We start from the raw sequence: 17,737 nt of genomic DNA, 5'->3' as shown, positions 1-17,737 counted from the left end.
TCCTTATTTACTTTCTCTACACCAGTCATGATTTTATAAACATCTATCATAACCCTTAATCGTCTCTTTTCCAAGCTGAAATGTCTCAGTTTTTTAATCTCTCCTCATATGCAAGCTGTTCCATATCCCTTATAATTTTCGTTGCCCTTTTCTGTACCTTTTCCAATTCCAGTGTATCTTTCTTGAGATGTGATGACCAGACCTGCACACAGTATTCAAGTTGTGGGCATACCATGAATTTATATAGAGGCAATATGATATTTTCTGTCTTATTATCTATCCCTTTCCTAATGATTCCCAACATTCTGTTAGCTTTTTTGTCTGCCACTGCACATTGAGTGGTTGTTTTCAGAGAACTATCCTCAATGACGCCAAGATCTCTTTCTTGAGTGGTAACAGCTAATTTAGACCCCATCATTTTATATGTATAGTTGGGATTATGTTTTCCAATGTGCATTACTTTGCATTTATCATCACTGAATTTCATCTGCCATTTTGTTGCCCAGTCATCCAGTTTTGTGAAATCCCTTTGTAGCCCTTTGCAGTCTGCTTTGGACTTAACTATCTTGAATAGTTTTGTATCACCTGCATACTTTGCCACCTCACTGTTTACACATTTTTCATTTTTCCAGTGATCAATTAATAATTTCTTGTTTTACATATAGGCAAAAGAAAAAGTTTGAAGTAGAAACTGCAAATCAGTTCTTCTGGTCTTATGTAAGGGAGGTAAATTGTAGTTGTTTGGGGCTTGATAATACAGATCCTTGCACCTTGTGCAGTCATTTATACCTGTGCAAGTGAGTCTAAAACACTATCCAATCACACATACTCCCTCACTTTGCACAGGTATAATTATCACACTAGGGGCAAATCAGTGAGCCAGACCTTTGGCTATGTCTCCACTACGATTTTGCTTAAAATCTCCCAGTAACAATAGGAAATTTTAAGAAAAAGATACATGTAGACAAGGGCTTTGTTCCTCAGCTCAACAGACTGCTAAGAGTAGACATTTACCTATGGAAGCCTTCTTCCTTATACATGAAGAACGATCGAAAAAGCAGTGTAAAAGCTCAGGACAGAACTCAGACCAGTCCAGTCACATTGGGAGGGAGTTAATGAATCACCAAATTATTTAGGTCACCTCATCCACCCACTCTGTTTATAGTGGAGATAGAAGGATAGAAGGTAATAAGTGCTCCTCAATCCTTTACCTGGGCTTGTGATTAGGACCTGAGTGTTTTGCAGAGATTGGGTTCCATGAGGGTGGGGTGGCCTCATTCCAAATCATCTTCCACCATCACCCAAATGCTGAGAGGAAAAAACCCTGTTGAGTGTGTTGACATTTATTTTACTTGCTTTCCTCCTCCATTATCCTCTCTCGGAAGGGGGATTGTGTACAACAGCTGGGGAAGTCCATGGGCGTATAGTTCCCGCTCGTGTGGTAGGAGGACCTGTAGCAGTGTGGAGGCCACAGGACCTCCATGGAGATAACTCTGGTGGAGCATCCAAGGTCTGCATGGTTCTCGAGAACTGATGTAACCTGCTGCCAGTTCTGCATGTGTGTGGTGTGTGTGCTCCATGCCCCTCCCCTCCATGAACAACCAGGTGAGAACTCTGTAAATGGGATTTTACTGAGTTTTCTGTACTCTCGGTGAAGAAATCCTGCATAGGGGATGATCTGCCCATAAGAATGTAATAAAGAAATTTTAAGGCCCCGATCTTGGAAGCACTTAAACAAGTAATTTTACTGATATGAATGGTCTTATTTAAGTCCATTGGACTACTTATGTGCATAAGCATTTGCAGGATCTGGAACTAAGTCTGTGTCTTGTTTAGGTTTCAGCTGAAATAAGGGGGGGAAACTTTTCACCTTTAAATTCTTTATTGATTCTACAGGAAAATGTATACCTCAGAGGATTTAAAATCATCCTTTTGATTCATAGTGGGTACTTGTGTTGTAAATCTGTTCACAAAAGCCCAGGAGTCTGGTTTTAAAATATTTCAACCATCATTCATTGTCCAGGGAGGGCAAAAGCAGCTTGTTCTGAAATCTTATGCTAAGAAGCCATTTCCAGCAGTTCTTCTCCATCTTGCCACCTGAATACTGGCAAACTGAATGAGTAATACACTAAATGGAAAATATATGAAGTATCATCTATCTCCAGTGACAATACAGGCAAACAAGTTTGCCAAAACATCAGTTTAAAAACCAGTGAACCAGATGCATATGTAGTCCCATAAATTTAGTTGAGGAAATCATTAATTTATTATCTTCTATAGTATTCAGGATCAGGATGTAAATCATTTGTTATGTCACTAAAATAGAAGATATTTCATGAGTAACATAAGTACAGCACAGGAGAATAACTGTGCTATTTGAAAATCTCCAAGAAGTGGTTTGTGAAGAAGTTGGCTGAAAAAATTGCAGTCAATGAAAATAACTCTGTAAGAGAGAGACTGTGTGTGTGTGTGTGTGTGTGTGTTTTGTGAATATATACACATATGTGTATAAAATTCAGAAAGCAACTTCATGTTTCTTTATTCCATTTTCCTCTCCTTAACTTCTGATCTCTGAAGTCTTTTAAAATAGTGTTAACATTGGTATCTTTTCCTAGTTTCTGAACTTTATGGGCTAAGATAGACCCCAATCTGAACACCTAAAAAAAGTTTCTGCTAGGTTAGAAGAACCCACACTCTCTGTAAATGCCTGAAACTGGCAGCAGGACCTTTTGCAGCAGACTCCTGCTAGAAAAGTGATGAGAAAGATGTTCATTCAAGATCTGCTGCCTGTGAAGTCTTTTTAGAAAAACAAAACAGGGACTGTCAGCCATGACTCAGAACATGCAGAGGGCTGGGAAAGAGGGTTTATCAGTAAATTGGGCTAAAGTGTAGTTTCCATTGCAAGAGAAGTGGCACAATAACAACAAACAAGATAAATTAATCTGATTCCAGAATCCATGTGCAGAACCCTTTTTGACTGTGCTCCATCACTGAGCCCACAGACTGTGATGTCATAATCTCACCATTCTAACATGAACATCCCCTAGCGCAGCAGCAGGAGAATGGAGAGGAAGACAAGAAGGAGAGAGAGAGGGAGAGGCATTATTTCTCAACATTTATCACAGGTACCTGCTAATAAATCAGTTTTTTTCAGGCTCTTGAGGTGCTTGTTTCTGATTTAGGGCCTGATCTTGTAGTCTTTACTCAGGCAAACTTTTTACTGACTTCAGGGTCAGAGCTCTGATTAGTCATTAGCGGTAAGCAAGCTGAAACATACTGCTGAAAGATGTTGAAACAACAAAGATGGTATAACTTCAGGCCTCTGAGGAAAGTAGGGAAAGGTTCTTAGCAGCCCTGGCTACACTATATGTAAGAGGATGCGAAGCACGTGTCATACCACTAGAGGTCATGCATGTCTCAGTTCTAAGGAAAGGAGTACTTGTGGCACCTTAGAGACTAACCAATTTATTTGAGCATGAGCTTTCGTGAGCTACAGCTCACTTCATCAGATGTTTACCGTGGAAACTGCAGCAGACTTTATATACACACAGAAATCATGAAACAATACCTCCTCCCACCCCACTGTCTGCTGCAGTTTCCACGGTAAACATCTGATGAAGTGAGCTGTAGCTCACGAAAGCTCATGCTCAAATAAATTGGTTAGTCTCTAAGGTGCCACAAGTACTCCTTTTCTTTTTGCGAATACAGACTAACACGGCTGTTCCTCTGAAACCTGTCAGTTCTAAGGGTAGAAATGGTGCTGTAGCAACATGAGGAAGAAAAGGGGAACAATGTATTATAAAATAAGTCTGTGGATTGAACTTTAGTTGCTATATCCTTATTTGTTCTGGGTGGGTGCAGGTTTTATAGTTTGCTCTGCACATTGAGATTGTACCATAAACCCCAGTAAGGATTACAGAAACAGGAATGCAGTCCAAATGCACCAGTAAATACGCTTACAAAAAAAATGCTTTTAGTTTCCTGGAAGTCAGTTCATGGATAAGCCTGAGGAAAAAAGAAAAGGAGGACTTGTGGCACCTTAGAGACTAACAAATTTATTTGAGCATTAGCTTTTGTGAGCTACAGCTCACTTCATCGGATGCATTCAGTGGAAAATACAGTGGGGAGATTTATATACACAGAGAACTTGAAACAATGGGTGTTACCATACATGCATCCGATGAAGCGAGCTGTAGCTCACGAAAGCTTATGCTCAGATAAATTTGTTAGTCTCTAAGGTGCCACAAGTACTCCTTTTCTTTTTGTGGATATAGACTAACACGGCTGCTACTCTGAAGCCTGAGGAAAAAGTAATTTCATAAACCAACCAAGAATGAACTCAGCTTGAACTGAAGACAACCTTGAGATAGCAGGGACTGATTAACTAGGTCATGCAGCTGTTCACCAAATTTGCCTCTGACTATGTTAATGCTTGCATATAATAGAATTCTAATTTATGTGAGTTCTTCTAAAAAAGAAGGAAAATTTACACTAGCCGTGCCATTAATGGAAATATAATATTTCCATTCACCCAGGAAGCCATGTAAGGAGAGGAAGAATATTCAATAACTAAACAAGATAACCACATAAGAAGCTCAACTTTAAATGTAATAAGGAATTGCAAACAAAATTCCAAGCAGGATAGGAGAAAAAAATTAAATGAGCATTTCCTTAATAAGAAATTGTAGACAGGAGAAAGATTGCAAACCCAAGTGATAAACTGTATTTATTTTACACCTATCACTTCCTTTTTAACTATCTCTACTATTAATTTCCAAACCTCTACAACAACTTCAGATAGGTTCTGTGTTACAATAAAAAGAACCTGACACTAAAATGTTAACTCCTTTTCCCCTTAATGTGGAATGTCACTCAAATTATCCTGGTCTGAGGTCTAGGACTAAAATATTTAGTCCTGTTTCAGTAACATTGATATCTCATGACTCACCAGGGCTAGAAACAGCTACTTTACCCCAAAAGAGACCTGTAAAATATCTTAGGAACAAACTTGCCAATACATACATACTTGGCTTAACTTTAAGAACGTCAGTAGTCCTGTGTGAAGTCAATAAGACTACTTGTATGCTTTAAGTTAAGCAAGTGTTGAAGTATTTGCAGGATCAGGGCCTAAACATTGTATCAACATGGGGGAGTTAGTGTTGTTATGAGAACCTTAAATTTGTATTGTCTGAATTTTGTGCAGTCAAATTTGCAATTTTAGCATTTTGTGGTTAGTTTCTTCTTATTTTGTTTTTCTATAAAGGGAAAAAAAACCCATGGCTGAAGCACTGAGATTTTGCAGCTGTTTTTGTGCTGTTCCACTCAATCACTGAAGATGCACAAAAACTGTACACTAGTGCAATTTTTTTGTGCAACTCCACACTGCCACAGTCTTTGAAGTTAGTAAAACTGCTGAAGAAGCACGTACAAATGTCATTTTAATTGCTTTATAACATCAGAATTTCAAAAATATTTTTGATGATGTGAATTAGTTTCCAACGTAGAGGCTTTGTTTTGGTACTGCTCTTCAGGACTTTGAGGACTATAAGATCCAAGGTTCACCTTCCCGCGAAAAATTAGGCATAGACCAATGCCACAGTTAAGATACAGACTTCAGTGAACAATGGTTTGATATGTTATGGGAAATTACTGAGAATTTTTCTTCTTGTTTCTGTAAACTCCATTTTAAAGTAATAATATGAAGGAGTCCAAAGATATTGCCCGATCCTGTAATCACTTACACAAATGAGTAACTTTATCCATGTGAGGACTCCCACTGAGTTCAACCAGTGGTTACACCTACTGTATATAGCAAATAAAATGGACTTGAAGTTAGAAATCATAAACTCTGAGTTCAGAAAAACACCCAAAAAGGCATTTTCTATACAAAGTATCCCAAAGAATATGTTTATTCAAAACAATGTAACAGACCTTTCAATTAAATAAGAATAATACAGGGCTATGGTACCTAGCTTTTTTCTGTGTAATTTCCTTATTTGGTTTTATTCTTCTTTATTTGTTTCTGCCTCCTCTGATTCCTTTGATTCTTCCTCCTTCTCTTCTAAACTAGTATTTACTGTTTGGGGAAAAACATGAAATTTGGGGTACATTTAATAAAATAACAGTGCTTTAAATCTTTTTTAATTAATTCACTCATTGTAGTAATACTTTATCCTGGAAAATATAATGCAAGCTCCTTACATATACTGTCTAGTTAGTTATTAGGAGTGGGCCGAAGTGGAGTGCTTTAGAAAATCCTACTCTTGTTAGAAGATAGGCATATATGGGGTATAACAAAATCCCTATTACTGTTAAACTGTTTTAAATTTAGAGTCCACTTACTGTATTCACATTACCAAAGTAAAGACCCTATGGTAAACGAATAAGGACATAACCGTATAACCCATACTCATAGTCCTAGGTTCATCAACAGGCTGCTGTAGGACTTAAATGGACGGATTCAGTTCATTACAAAAACTATTAATTACTGAGGTGTGGGCTGCTCAATAAATATTTCATTATTAGAGAACATTCATCAATAAATAATAATGAGGCCTAAAAAGTACAAGTATATTCAGCATCATCACATTCTGTATATTAGGGGCCAAATTCTTTGTGGACATAACTCCACTGAAATCAAAGAACTTAGCTCTACATGTTTAGGGTATGTTTCAGCATATTTTCAAGCCATTTAATTGTTTTTCCGGCTCCTGTTGTCAGTTTTGCACCTTACCTTAACGTGAAATGGATTGATGAAAAACTGAGAATCAAACACTGGGTGGTTGGAAACATTAGAATAAAAGTTTACAAATCTGGATATGTTTTAATTTATGCAGTCCGTATTTTAATTAGGCAGAGATTTACTCATAAAATATGGCTTAACACAGGCCTCATTTTAGAATACCTTCTAATAATTTTAATAATTTGAAATATTTTTTTAAATATAGTGAAAATTCAGAAACTATACTTAAAACATTCAAACATTAAAAAGCAATAACTTCATTTTCAAAACGAGTTTTTCTTTTAATAATTCATTTAGCTTTCTGAATGAGAGTGTGCAAGTGTCACCAACGGGATCAACCTCCAAATCCATATGTAGATTTCAAACATCCAAAGTTCTGGTGTTGGTTAGCTCTGGCTTTCCATTTAGTGTATTACAAAGATCAGACCCATCAATAGTAATGATATTTCTTTTCTTCAGAACAAAGCTTTGTGTGATGTGATATCGTTTGAAGTCCTGTGTGTCAGTTTAACTTTCTAACTCAACAAATTTTACATTAATATAAAAGGTTTGTTTCATTATCTCTTAGGGTGTTTTGGTTCTGTTTTGTTTTTTCATTCCAGTGAGGAGAACATTCCTCTCATAAGGGGGAAAAGCTTCTCTCTGAGGGGCTAAATTTGGTAAGGCATGTAGCCCGGCCTCCTTGTACACGCAAGTTTCAAATATCCATTATGTGCAAACAATAATGCACATAAAATTCAGTATACAAAATTAGAAGCCACCTTGTGAAGATTTGGCCCTTTATGAAAAACAAGAGTTTACTATCTTTTCAGAATGATAATGTACCCCCACACAATGACACATGTTCAGCTAGTTGACATGCACCATTTCAGATGACCAACTATAATCACTCATTCCTCTTTCTTCCTCACCCTGATCCACTTGATCGTCTTTGCCCCCTTCCTCCTCTTCTTCTCCCTCCTTAAGTGAGGACAGCTCTTCAATAGGCTCTGTAGCTTCAGCAGGAGGTTCCCCAACCTCAACAGGTTCCTCAGCAGGAGGTTCCTCAGTAACTGAAATGGGAGAATAGGAGATATACGCCAGACTATGGGGGGGCGGGGAGAAGAATTGTATAGATCTGCTCATTGCCATTATTTTTATTCTTAAGTAACAGCTAACATCTTAGGCCCAATCCTGTAGCCTTTGCTCATGTGAGTAGTCCCACTGATTTCATGGGGAATGCTTATAGACGGTTTGCAGTATCAAGCCCTGAATCAGATTGTAATAATTTCTCTAATGTTACAGGCTTCCCAGGACAGTTGTGTCTGTTACTAATAACACATTATATCAAATGGAAGTATACTCAGTATGCATTGTGCAGCATATGAATGTGCTGCAATAAGATGAACCTTCAAACTTTTAGCTGTCACTAATATCCAGCACCTTGTAAACTGACAAAAAGTACAACTCTCTTATTATGATATATTCAAATTAATCAGGCAGAAACAGTTTGGGGAATTTTGGGGGGCAGGGGTTTCCAACAGTTCATTGGGACAAACCTGCAGTTGCTGGCATCTCTTCTGCTGCTAGAGGCTCTTCAGGAGGTGGTGGTTTTTCAACCCCTGGTGTCCACAGAGTTAATTTAGTAATATTTTTTGCTTTCCATTTTGGAATAATTGACACAGATTCCTCCTCTTCCTCTTCCTCCCCTTTATCCTAAAAAAAACATAAAAAAATCTAGCATCACATTTAGGAATGTGAGGGTAATGACTACGAGCCTGTTTGCATGTACTGAAATCTCTTTACCCTGAGTTTGAAATGGTAACAATACAGCCCTTTAGAGTAAGGTGCCAGTATGTAACAACAACCAAACAACATTAATAGTCACAAACTTTAGAAGAGAGAGTAAATCATTCCAAGCTAGAAAACTTGGAGGCAGTCAGTTAGTTAGTTACAATGTTGGTCTCAAAATTTAATTTTTTTTTTTTTTGCTAGTTTCCTTTTTTAATTATGCTTAGATTCAGGTAACACAGGGTGTCATGAAGGCCCAAAGAGCCTTCTTCCTTAATCATTCTGCAACTCTCAGAAGGGCTGAGCCTAAGAGCAGTACCTACAGAGACTGGGTTGTTCCATTTTCCCAACTCCACAAAAGGGATGGAAAGGAGAGAAGGCACGATCATTACCCGCCTCCTTTCCACACTGGCCTACACCATAGATCTGGCACATAGGGAGCTCACAGAGGCATTCAGCAACAGAGGGAAAATGCATCCCGGTTCTCCCAGTGGGATGATACAGCTTTCTGTCCCAACCCCTTACAGAAATAGGCAAGCAAGAGAAAATTGCTCTCTGCTTCTCACGGTTGTGCAGTCTGTGCTCAGGTAAGATCCATGAAACTTATGAAGATTGTAATATTGTACATGAGCTTTTGTGCTCTCAATATCAGCCCTTCTGTCACTTTCTTTACAAATAAGAATGATTTATTTTATACAAAAGTGGGAGAGTTTAACTAATAGACTAGCTAGCTGTACTGAAAGCTAACTTTTCTTAAATCAATTTTATTTGAAAATGAGTCTTGTACTACAACTATTTCAACTACAGCAAACGAGCAAAGTTTTGACTGTTTATTCTCATTACTATAATGAGAGTATAGCACTGTGACCTACAGTAAAAAATAATCACAGGATTCACTTGAGAGTAATGCTATAGTTAGGGGCTAAGACTGTCAAAGGTCTTAAACAAAAACAACTGGAGTTAAATTTTACAGGTAAAGCAAAAGTTTCTCATTGAAACTGATATTATGAAGAGATTTTGTTTCCCACACTCCTCTTTTTTGTTAAATGTGGGAAAACCATGCAGCAGAAACACTTCATTCAAACCCAGAGAGTACCTCTGTTACACTAGGCTCTATGAAGATAAAGCCTTCAGTGGTGTGTGGGTTCCCATACCCTGGAACAGAAGGCAGTTTTTTGCTGCCCTTTCTCTTGTCCTTTAGTTGTATTAGCTGAGCAAATCAATGAAAGAAAAATAAACGTGAACTAGATTGACATGTTAAATGTAGAAAGATGGAAAAATTAGAAAGACACTTTTTGAAGAAAAAAAGCATTACAAATTGCCCAAAACTTTCATTTAGGTGAGATTATATTTGAAATAATTGTTTCACTGGAAGTTTTGAAATAGCATGTAATAGACTAAGATCTGGCATGTCAGGCAATATAGAAAAAGAGTAAGCTCTGAACTAAATGCAGCATGTTTGTTACCTTGAAACCAAAATACTAAGCTAAAAATATATTTGTAATTTCTAGTTAGGCATTATTATTTTTATTATATAACTAGAATATGTAGGTCAGGTAGTCAGAAACAGGTCTGAAAGACCACACTCAAAAGCAAGAAGATGCCCCCCTCCGCATGACGCCTTTTATTATTGCGACCCTGAATACCAGGGGCTGTAGGATGGCTCTCCGCAGGTCCCAGGTGCTCTCTTACCTTCGGGAAGGAAGGTACTCTGTAGTTTTCCTGCAGGAGACCCATACGGACCCGGCCGCCGAGGATAGGTGGCGGCTGGAGTGGGGGGACGGGGTATACTTTAGTCACTTCGCGACCTGGCAAGCTGGAGTGGCGACCCTGTTCTCCCCCAACCTACGGCCTGAGGTGCTAAGGGTCAATGAGGCCGTGCCGGGCCACCTGCTGCACCTTCGAGTCCATATGGAGGGGCTCGTGGTTAATCTTGTTAACATCTATGCCCCGCAAATGAGCTCCAGGCGGCCACAATTTTATCAGCAGGTGTCCGACTTTCTCGGCACCCTGGATTCGCATGAGTGCCTGGTCCTGGGAGGGGACTTTAACACCACCCTCGAGGAACGGGACTGCTCAGGGGCCAAACCGAGTCCGGCCGCTGCAAATATTCTCCAAGGGATAGTTGACCATCACTCCCTAGTGGACGTCTGGCGTGACCATCACCCAGATGACACCTCCACGTTTACCTTTGTCCGGGTGGAGGCCCATCGGTCACACCATTCTTGGTTGGACCGTATTTACTTATCCCGTTTCCATATTTCACAGGCCCACTCCTCCGCCATTCAGCCGGCCCCATTCTCCGATCATCATTTAGTCACTGTAACGGTCTCCCTCCATGCAGAGAGACCGGGGCCGACCAGAGAGACCGGGGCCGACCCTGGAAAAATCATGGAGCAGGTCCTCAAAGAATCAATCCTGAAGCACTTGCATGAGAAGAAAGTGATCAGGAACAGCCAGCATGGATTCACCAAGGGAAGGTCATGCCTGACTAATCTAATCGCCTTTTATGATGAGATTACTGGTTCTGTGGATGAAGGGAAAGCAGTGGATGTATTGTTTCTTGACTTTAGCAAAGCTTTTGACACGGTCTCCCACAGTATTCTTGTCAGCAAGTTAAGGAAGTATGGGCTGGATGAATGCACTATAAGGTGGGTAGAAAGCTGGCTAGATTGTCGGGCTCAACGGGTAGTGATCAATGGCTCCATGTCTAGTTGGCAGCCGGTATCAAGTGGAGTGCCCCAAGGGTTGGTCCTGGGGCCGGTTTTGTTCAATATCTTCATAAATGATCTGGAGGATGGTGTGGATTGCACTCTCAGCAAATTTGCGGATGATACTAAACTGGGAGGAGTGGTAGATACGCTGGAGGGGAGGGATAGGATACAGAAGGACCTAGACAAATTGGAGGATTGGGCCAAAAGAAATCTGATGAGGTTCAATAAGGATAAGTGCAGGGTCCTGCACTTAGGATGGAAGAATCCAATGCACCGCTACAGACTAGGGGCTGAATGGCTAGGCAGCAGTTCTGCGGAAAAGGACCTAGGGGTCACAGTGGATGAGAAGCTGGATATGAGTCAGCAGTGTGCCCTTGTTGCCAAGAAGGCCAATGGCATTTTGGGATGTATAAGTAGGGGCATAGCAAGCAGATAGAGGGACATGATCGTTCCCCTCTATTCGACATTGGTGAGGCCTCATCTGGAGTACTGTGTCCAGTTTTGGGCCCCACACTTCAAGAAGGATGTGGATAAATTGGAGAGAGTCCAGCGAAGGGCAACAAAAATGATTAGGGGTCTGGAACACATGAGTTATGAGGAGAGGCTGAGGGAGCTGGGATTGTTTAGCCTGCAGAAGAGAAGAATGAGGGGGGATTTGATAGCTGCTTTCAACTACCTGAAAGGGGGTTCCAAAGAGGATGGCTCTAGACTGTTCTCAATGGTAGCAGATGACAGAACGAGGAGTAATGGTCTCAAGTTGCAGTGGGGGAGGTTTAGATTGGATATTAGGAAAAACTTTTTCACTAAGAGGGTGGTGAAACACTGGAATGCGTTACCTAGGGAGGTGGTAGAATCTCCTTCCTTAGAGGTTTTTAAGGTCAGGCTTGACAAAGCCCTGGCTGGGATGATTTAACTGGGAATTGGTCCTGCTTCGAGCAGGGGGTTGGACTAGATGACCTTCTGGGGTCCCTTCCAACCCTGATATTCTATGATTCTATGATTCTATTGGCACTTTAATAACAGCCTGTTGGAGGACGAGAGCTTTGTGATGTCCTTCCGGGAGTTTTGGCTGGCCTGGCGAGAGCAGTGGCGTGTCTTTCCCTCGGTGCGGCGATGGTGGGATCTCGGGAAGGTGCGCGCCAAGCTCTTCTGCCGTGACTACACTCGGGGCACCAGCCGACGGCAAAATGCGGCGATAGAGCAGTTGGAACGGGAGGTCTTAGAGATGGAGAGGCGCCTGGCCGCCGATCCCGAGGACCCGTCCCTCTGCGGAGCGTGCCGGGAGAAGCAGGAGGAGCTCCGGGCCCTCGAGGACCACCGGGCCCGAGGTGCCTTCGTTCGGTCCCGCATCCGCCTCCTTCGGGAGATGGACCGCGGCTCCCGCTTCTTCTATGCCCTGGAGAAAACGAGGGGGGCCAAGAAACACGTCACCTGCCTTCTTGCGGAAGACGGCACCCCCCTCACGGATCCGGAGGAGATGTGTGGGAGGGCCCGTGACTTGTACACAAGCCTTTTCTCCCCGGACCCGACCGATCCTGACGCTTGCGAGGTGCTCTGGGAGGAACTCCCCACGGTCAGCGTGGGCGACCGAGACCGAATAGAGCTGCCTCTCACCCTGGCCGAGTTCTCGGAAGCCCTCCGTCGCATGCCCACCAATAAATCTCCGGGCATGGACGGGCTGACCGTGGAGTTTTACCGCGCGTTCTGGGACATTCTCGGCCCAGACCTAGTCACCGTCTGGGCTGAGTCCTTGCAGAGAGGGGTCCTCCCTCTGTCATGCAGGCGAGCGGTGCTCACTTTGCTGCCGAAGAAGGGGGACCTCCGCGATCTACGAAACTGGCGTCCCGTCTCACTCCTTAGCACGGATTACAAAATCGTAGCGAAAGCAATCTCGCTGCGGTTAGGGTCCGTGATGGCGGACGTGGTCCACCCAGACCAGACCTATACTGTCCCGGGTCGCAGCATTTTCGACAACCTCTTTCTAGTCCGAGACCTTTTGGAACTCGGGCGGAGAGATGGTCTATCGTTCGCCCTCCTGTCTCTTGATCAGGAGAAGGCGTTCGATAGAGTAGACCATGGGTACCTCCTGAGCACTCTGCAGGCGTTTGGATTTGGATCTCAGTTTGTGAGTTTTCTCCGGGTGCTGTATGCCTCCACGGAGTGTTTGGTTAGGCTCAAGTGGACCCTGACTGAACCGGTCAGCTTCGGGCGAGGAGTGCGGCAGGGGTGCCCCCTCTCGGGCCAGTTGTACGCTCTGGCGATCGAGCCTTTCCTCTGTCTCCTCCGCAGGAGGATGACAGGGTTGGTGCTGCGGGAGCCAGAGCTGCGGCTGGTCCTGTCAGCGTACGCCGATGACGTACTCCTCATGGTCCAGGACCCGGGCGACTTGGCGCGAGTGGAGGCATGCCAAGCCATCTATTCGGCAGCCTCCTCCGCCCGAGTCAACTGGGTCAAGAGCTCCGGCTTGGCGGTGGGGGATTGGCGGCAGGTAAGCTCCCTCCCACCCGCACTTCAGATCATCCGGTGGAGTGCGGGTCCACTGCTCTATCTTGGCGTTTACCTTTCCGCCACGCATCCTTCCCCGCCAGAGAACTGGCAAAATTTAGAGGGCGGGGTGATAGAGCGGATCCGGAGATGGACGAGGCTTCTCCGATGTCTCTCCCTCCGAGGGAGAGCACTGGTGCTTAACCAACTAGTCCTGTCCACGCTCTGGTACCGGCTCAACACCCTGGCCCTGGCCCCGGCCCCGGGTTTCCTGACCCACCTCCGGAGATTGATTCTAGAGTTCTTCTGGTCAGGAATGCACTGGGCCCCTGTTGGAGTTCTTCATCTACCCCTGAAGGAAGGAGGGCAGGGCCTGAAGTGTCTGTACACTCAGGTCCGCGTTTTCCGCCTCCAGGCCCTGCAGAGGCTCTTTTATAGTGCACGTAGTTCGGCGTGGAGCATACTGGCGCACGCCTTCCTGTGCCATTTCCAAGGGCTTCAATATGACCGGCAGCTCTTTTATCTTTCTCCGAGGGGTTTTCCGCGAGACCTCTCCGGGCTGCCGGTCTTCTACCAGGACCTCCTCCGGACCTGGAAACTGTTTCTAACAACCAGGTCCGTGGCGGCCACCGTGGGAGCAGATCTCCTCACGGAGCCCCTGCTACACAACCCCCAGCTCCGTGTGCAGGTGGCGGAGTCCCGCTCGGTGCGCCAGAGGTTGGTCCTGGCGGAAGTCACGAGGGTCGGAGACCTCCTGGACTACGACCGGAGAGACTGGCTGGATCCCCTGATGCTCGCTTGGCGCATGGGGCTCTCCAGCCTCCGTACCCCCCGGCGCGTACTTCAGGAGGTGAAGGCCGCCTTGACCCCCGCTGCTTGGGCTTATGTTAGCCGAGCCTTGTGCGAGGGCGCACCCCGCCCATCCCTTACCCCAGGCCCGCCGACCTTTCCATCGGGCCCCCACCCCGTAGATCCCAACAAATCCCTCACCTTTTCACTGCAAGCCGACTGCACGAACTGCAGCCGGTTAGCTTTCCAATTGCACCACGGAAATACTTATATACACTTACGCTTCACACCCTTCACGCCCACACCCTGGTGTCCCGCCCCGATACAAAGTGGCGGGATCTCCTGCCACCTTTGGAGGCTGAGCAACCTCGGTGGGCCAGTCTGTATTCCACCTTGGTCCCAAGGCCCGTCGGGAACATCAGTTGGCGGCTCCTTCACGGAGCTGTGAGCACGGGCGTGTTTCTGACACGGTTTACCCCATTCCGGACACTTGTCCTTTTTGTAATGTGAGGGAAACCCTGGCGCACGTGTATTTAGAGTGTGCCAGATTGCAGCCCCTTTTCCGGCTCCTCACAAATATTTTATTACGCTTCATTTTTCCCCCCACCTTTTTATCTATACACTTCCCATCCGTGGCCCCACAAGGTCACGGGATCTTCTGGTCAACCTCCTCCTAGCTTTGGCTAAAACAGCCATTTATAAAACCAGAGAGAGGAGGTTGGCCCATGAAACATCCTGCGATTGTGGGGCCGTTTTCCGATCCTCAGTACATTCACGTATCCAGGCGGAGTTCCTCTGGGCGGCGTCCACCGACTCCCTTGACGCCTTCGAGGAGCGGTGGGCGCTGGCTGGGGTTCTCTGCTCGGTGACCCCGTCCAGTTCCCTCCGTCTGACCCTTTGATTGAGGGGAAGAGCGAGAGACGCCATCCCCAGCCATTGCCGCTGTGGATACCATCATTCCTGTCATCTAGGAGGGGTCCTATAATACATGGGTGTCTACCCCCCCCAAACCGCCCACCCCGCAGCCATGTCCATCTTACCGGGCACTCTCAGGAGAGGGAGGATCGGTGACACTGGGCGCAGCACTGGGTAACTCGAGGGGGTGGAAGACCACGAGTGTCGAGGAAGCCCCCCCGCTCTAGGCCACCAGGTAACTCAGGAGGGTGGAAGACCACGAGTGTCGAGGAAGCCCCCCCGCTCTGGGCCCAGGCTAGCCTGAACACTTCTCCCTCCTGAAAGCTGCAGTGTTATACCTTCTGATTGCGTTGTTTTGTTGCATAGTTGTTTTGTTTCCTTTGGTAATTCTGTAAGCGTTACCAATAAACTTTCTTTTTGTTTCAAAAAAAAAAAAACAAAAAACCTTCCCTGTTACCTTATCCAGGGAAAAGGGACCTACTTAGCCTGCTCTCCTGCCGCTGCCCTCTGGCCTCGGCTTTCCTTGCTTTTTGCCCCTGCTTTTGGCTTCCCCCTTGACCGGGCCAGATGCTCTCCCCGCTTTCTTTTCTTTTTGTTGTTTTTTTTCTTTCTCTGCTGTTGCTAGAGTGCTGGCTGGCTGCCGGCTGGCTATTAGCCCCCCCCCCCCCCCCAGATGCTGCTGCTGCTCCAGCTGAAACACCCCCCCCCCCGAGAGAGGAGGGGCCTGCCGGACTGCTCCCCAGAGGGGGGGAGTGGAGGGATCCAGCCCCCAGACCCAGCCGCTTGCTGTTTGTCTGCGGACCCGTCTCTGGCTGAGAGGAATCTTATTGCTTGCTCCGGCATTTCTGGAATGCAAAAAAGAAAGCCCAGAATAGATAGAGAAAAAGCCGTCTACCGGAGGAACAACGCCCAGGGAATCTACAAATCGCTGTGGAGGGGGCCCAAGACTGAGTAACTTTCGAACTGTGCTCTCGTGTGGGGGGAGGCCTTGACTGTGTCGTGACTGTGTTTGTAGGGACACAGGGGGTGTGGCATGGAGCTGCCCCCCGATCCATCTGTGTCCTCCCAACCCCCACAGTACTATCCTCATCACTGCCCCCTCCATCGTCATTGCTGGCTGTTTAACATCTGCCTCTGGACTTAGTTGCTCGCCCAGATTCCACCGTGTGGGCCAGAAGCACCAGCCAACCAAACAGGACTCTCTGGACAAGCGTATGGTGGTTCATGTGCCGCCCCTCCACCCTCCCGAACTGCCCATCCCGCAGCCTGCCCCTTTTTACCTGACCCCAACTCCTGTTAACCACCTGCCACCGCCACCGCCGGGGCATCAGCAATGGAGGGCACAGGGGGGACCTCCACCGCTGCCATGCCCACCGCCTCCCCAGCCTCTAGGGGAGCCCCCCCAACCGGCGGGAAAGGCCAGGGCAAAAAGAAGGGGAAGGGCCCCACTAAAACCACCAGGCCTTCCGTGGCAAGGGCCACCCCCACTGCTGTGACCCCTCCACCGACCACAGCGTCCCTCCCTGCTGCCTTGCTCTGCGGGTGTCCCTCCCTCACCCCCCAGGACGTATGCCTGGGCGGCGGCAGCCCCCCCGCCTGCCGCCTCGTCATCTCTCCCGCCCACTGCCTCCGCCACCATCAACAGGGGCTAGGGCCCCTTCCCCACCATGACAAGGAAGCACGGTGTCCAATGCCTCCTGGTGCCCGCCTCGCCCCACGTGGAGACCTACGTGCGGGCATTGGCAAGGGTGGTGGGAAGGTCGTCTTCTTCTTAGCATCAGAGGCTGCCGCCCAGGAGGCGGTGGAGAGGGACCTGGCGGTGGGGGAGGGGGTTGTCCCCCTAGAGCCACTAGAGGACCTGGGCGTCTGCCTGGTCCTGACCTCTGTCCCTCCTTTTCTCCCAAATGCTGCCCTGTTACCTGCCCTCTCCACCCTGGGGAAACCTGTTTCTGTCATCAGCCCTCTCCCGTTGGGCTGCAAGGAACCCACCCTCCATCACATCTTTTCCTTCCGCCGGCAAGTGCAGCTTCTACTGCCGTCAGCAGCATGTGACAGAGGCGCTCAAGGGGTCCTTCCTAGTCCCCCACCAGGGGGCCCGTTACTGGGTGTATTTCTCCATGGGGGAAGCCCGGTGCTACCTCTGCCGGGCATCAGGGCATGTCCGGAGGGACTTCCCCTTAGCCCGGCAAGGAGGGGCACCTGGGATCCCCGAGACCCGGCAGGACATCGGCCCCGTCATTGCCAATGCCCCTGGCCGCCCGATACCCGAACCCGCCCCCCCCCTCGGACCACCACTTCTCCCGCTCAGGCCCCAGGGGCACCT

General features: G+C 46.4%; 1 protein-coding gene across 3 annotated transcripts in view; it reads right to left on the bottom strand.

Annotated features, from left to right (window-relative positions):
- RSPH1 (radial spoke head component 1) overlaps positions 1-17,737 on the bottom strand; it is a 31,115-nt gene that overhangs the window by 813 nt on the left and 12,565 nt on the right. For 2 of the 3 annotated variants that reach the window (XM_073359840.1, XM_073359861.1), the window contains 3 exons: positions 8,281-8,437; positions 7,654-7,794; positions 5,894-6,076 (listed from right to left, as the gene is read on the bottom strand). In XM_073359840.1, coding sequence (XP_073215941.1) covers positions 6,003-6,076; positions 7,654-7,794; positions 8,281-8,437 — 372 coding nt within the window. In that variant the 3' untranslated portion in view covers positions 5,894-6,002. Of the gene's footprint in view, positions 1-5,893; positions 6,077-7,653; positions 7,795-8,280; positions 8,438-17,737 lie in introns of those variants that run through there. The other variant, XM_073359851.1, reaches the window with a different exon arrangement.

The sequence above is a fragment of the Lepidochelys kempii genome, chromosome 1 (assembly GCF_965140265.1).
Source record: "Lepidochelys kempii isolate rLepKem1 chromosome 1, rLepKem1.hap2, whole genome shotgun sequence".
NCBI lineage: Eukaryota > Metazoa > Chordata > Testudines > Cheloniidae > Lepidochelys > Lepidochelys kempii.
Note: the sequence above shows the minus strand (reverse complement) of the source record. Positions and strands in the feature narration are given on the sequence as shown.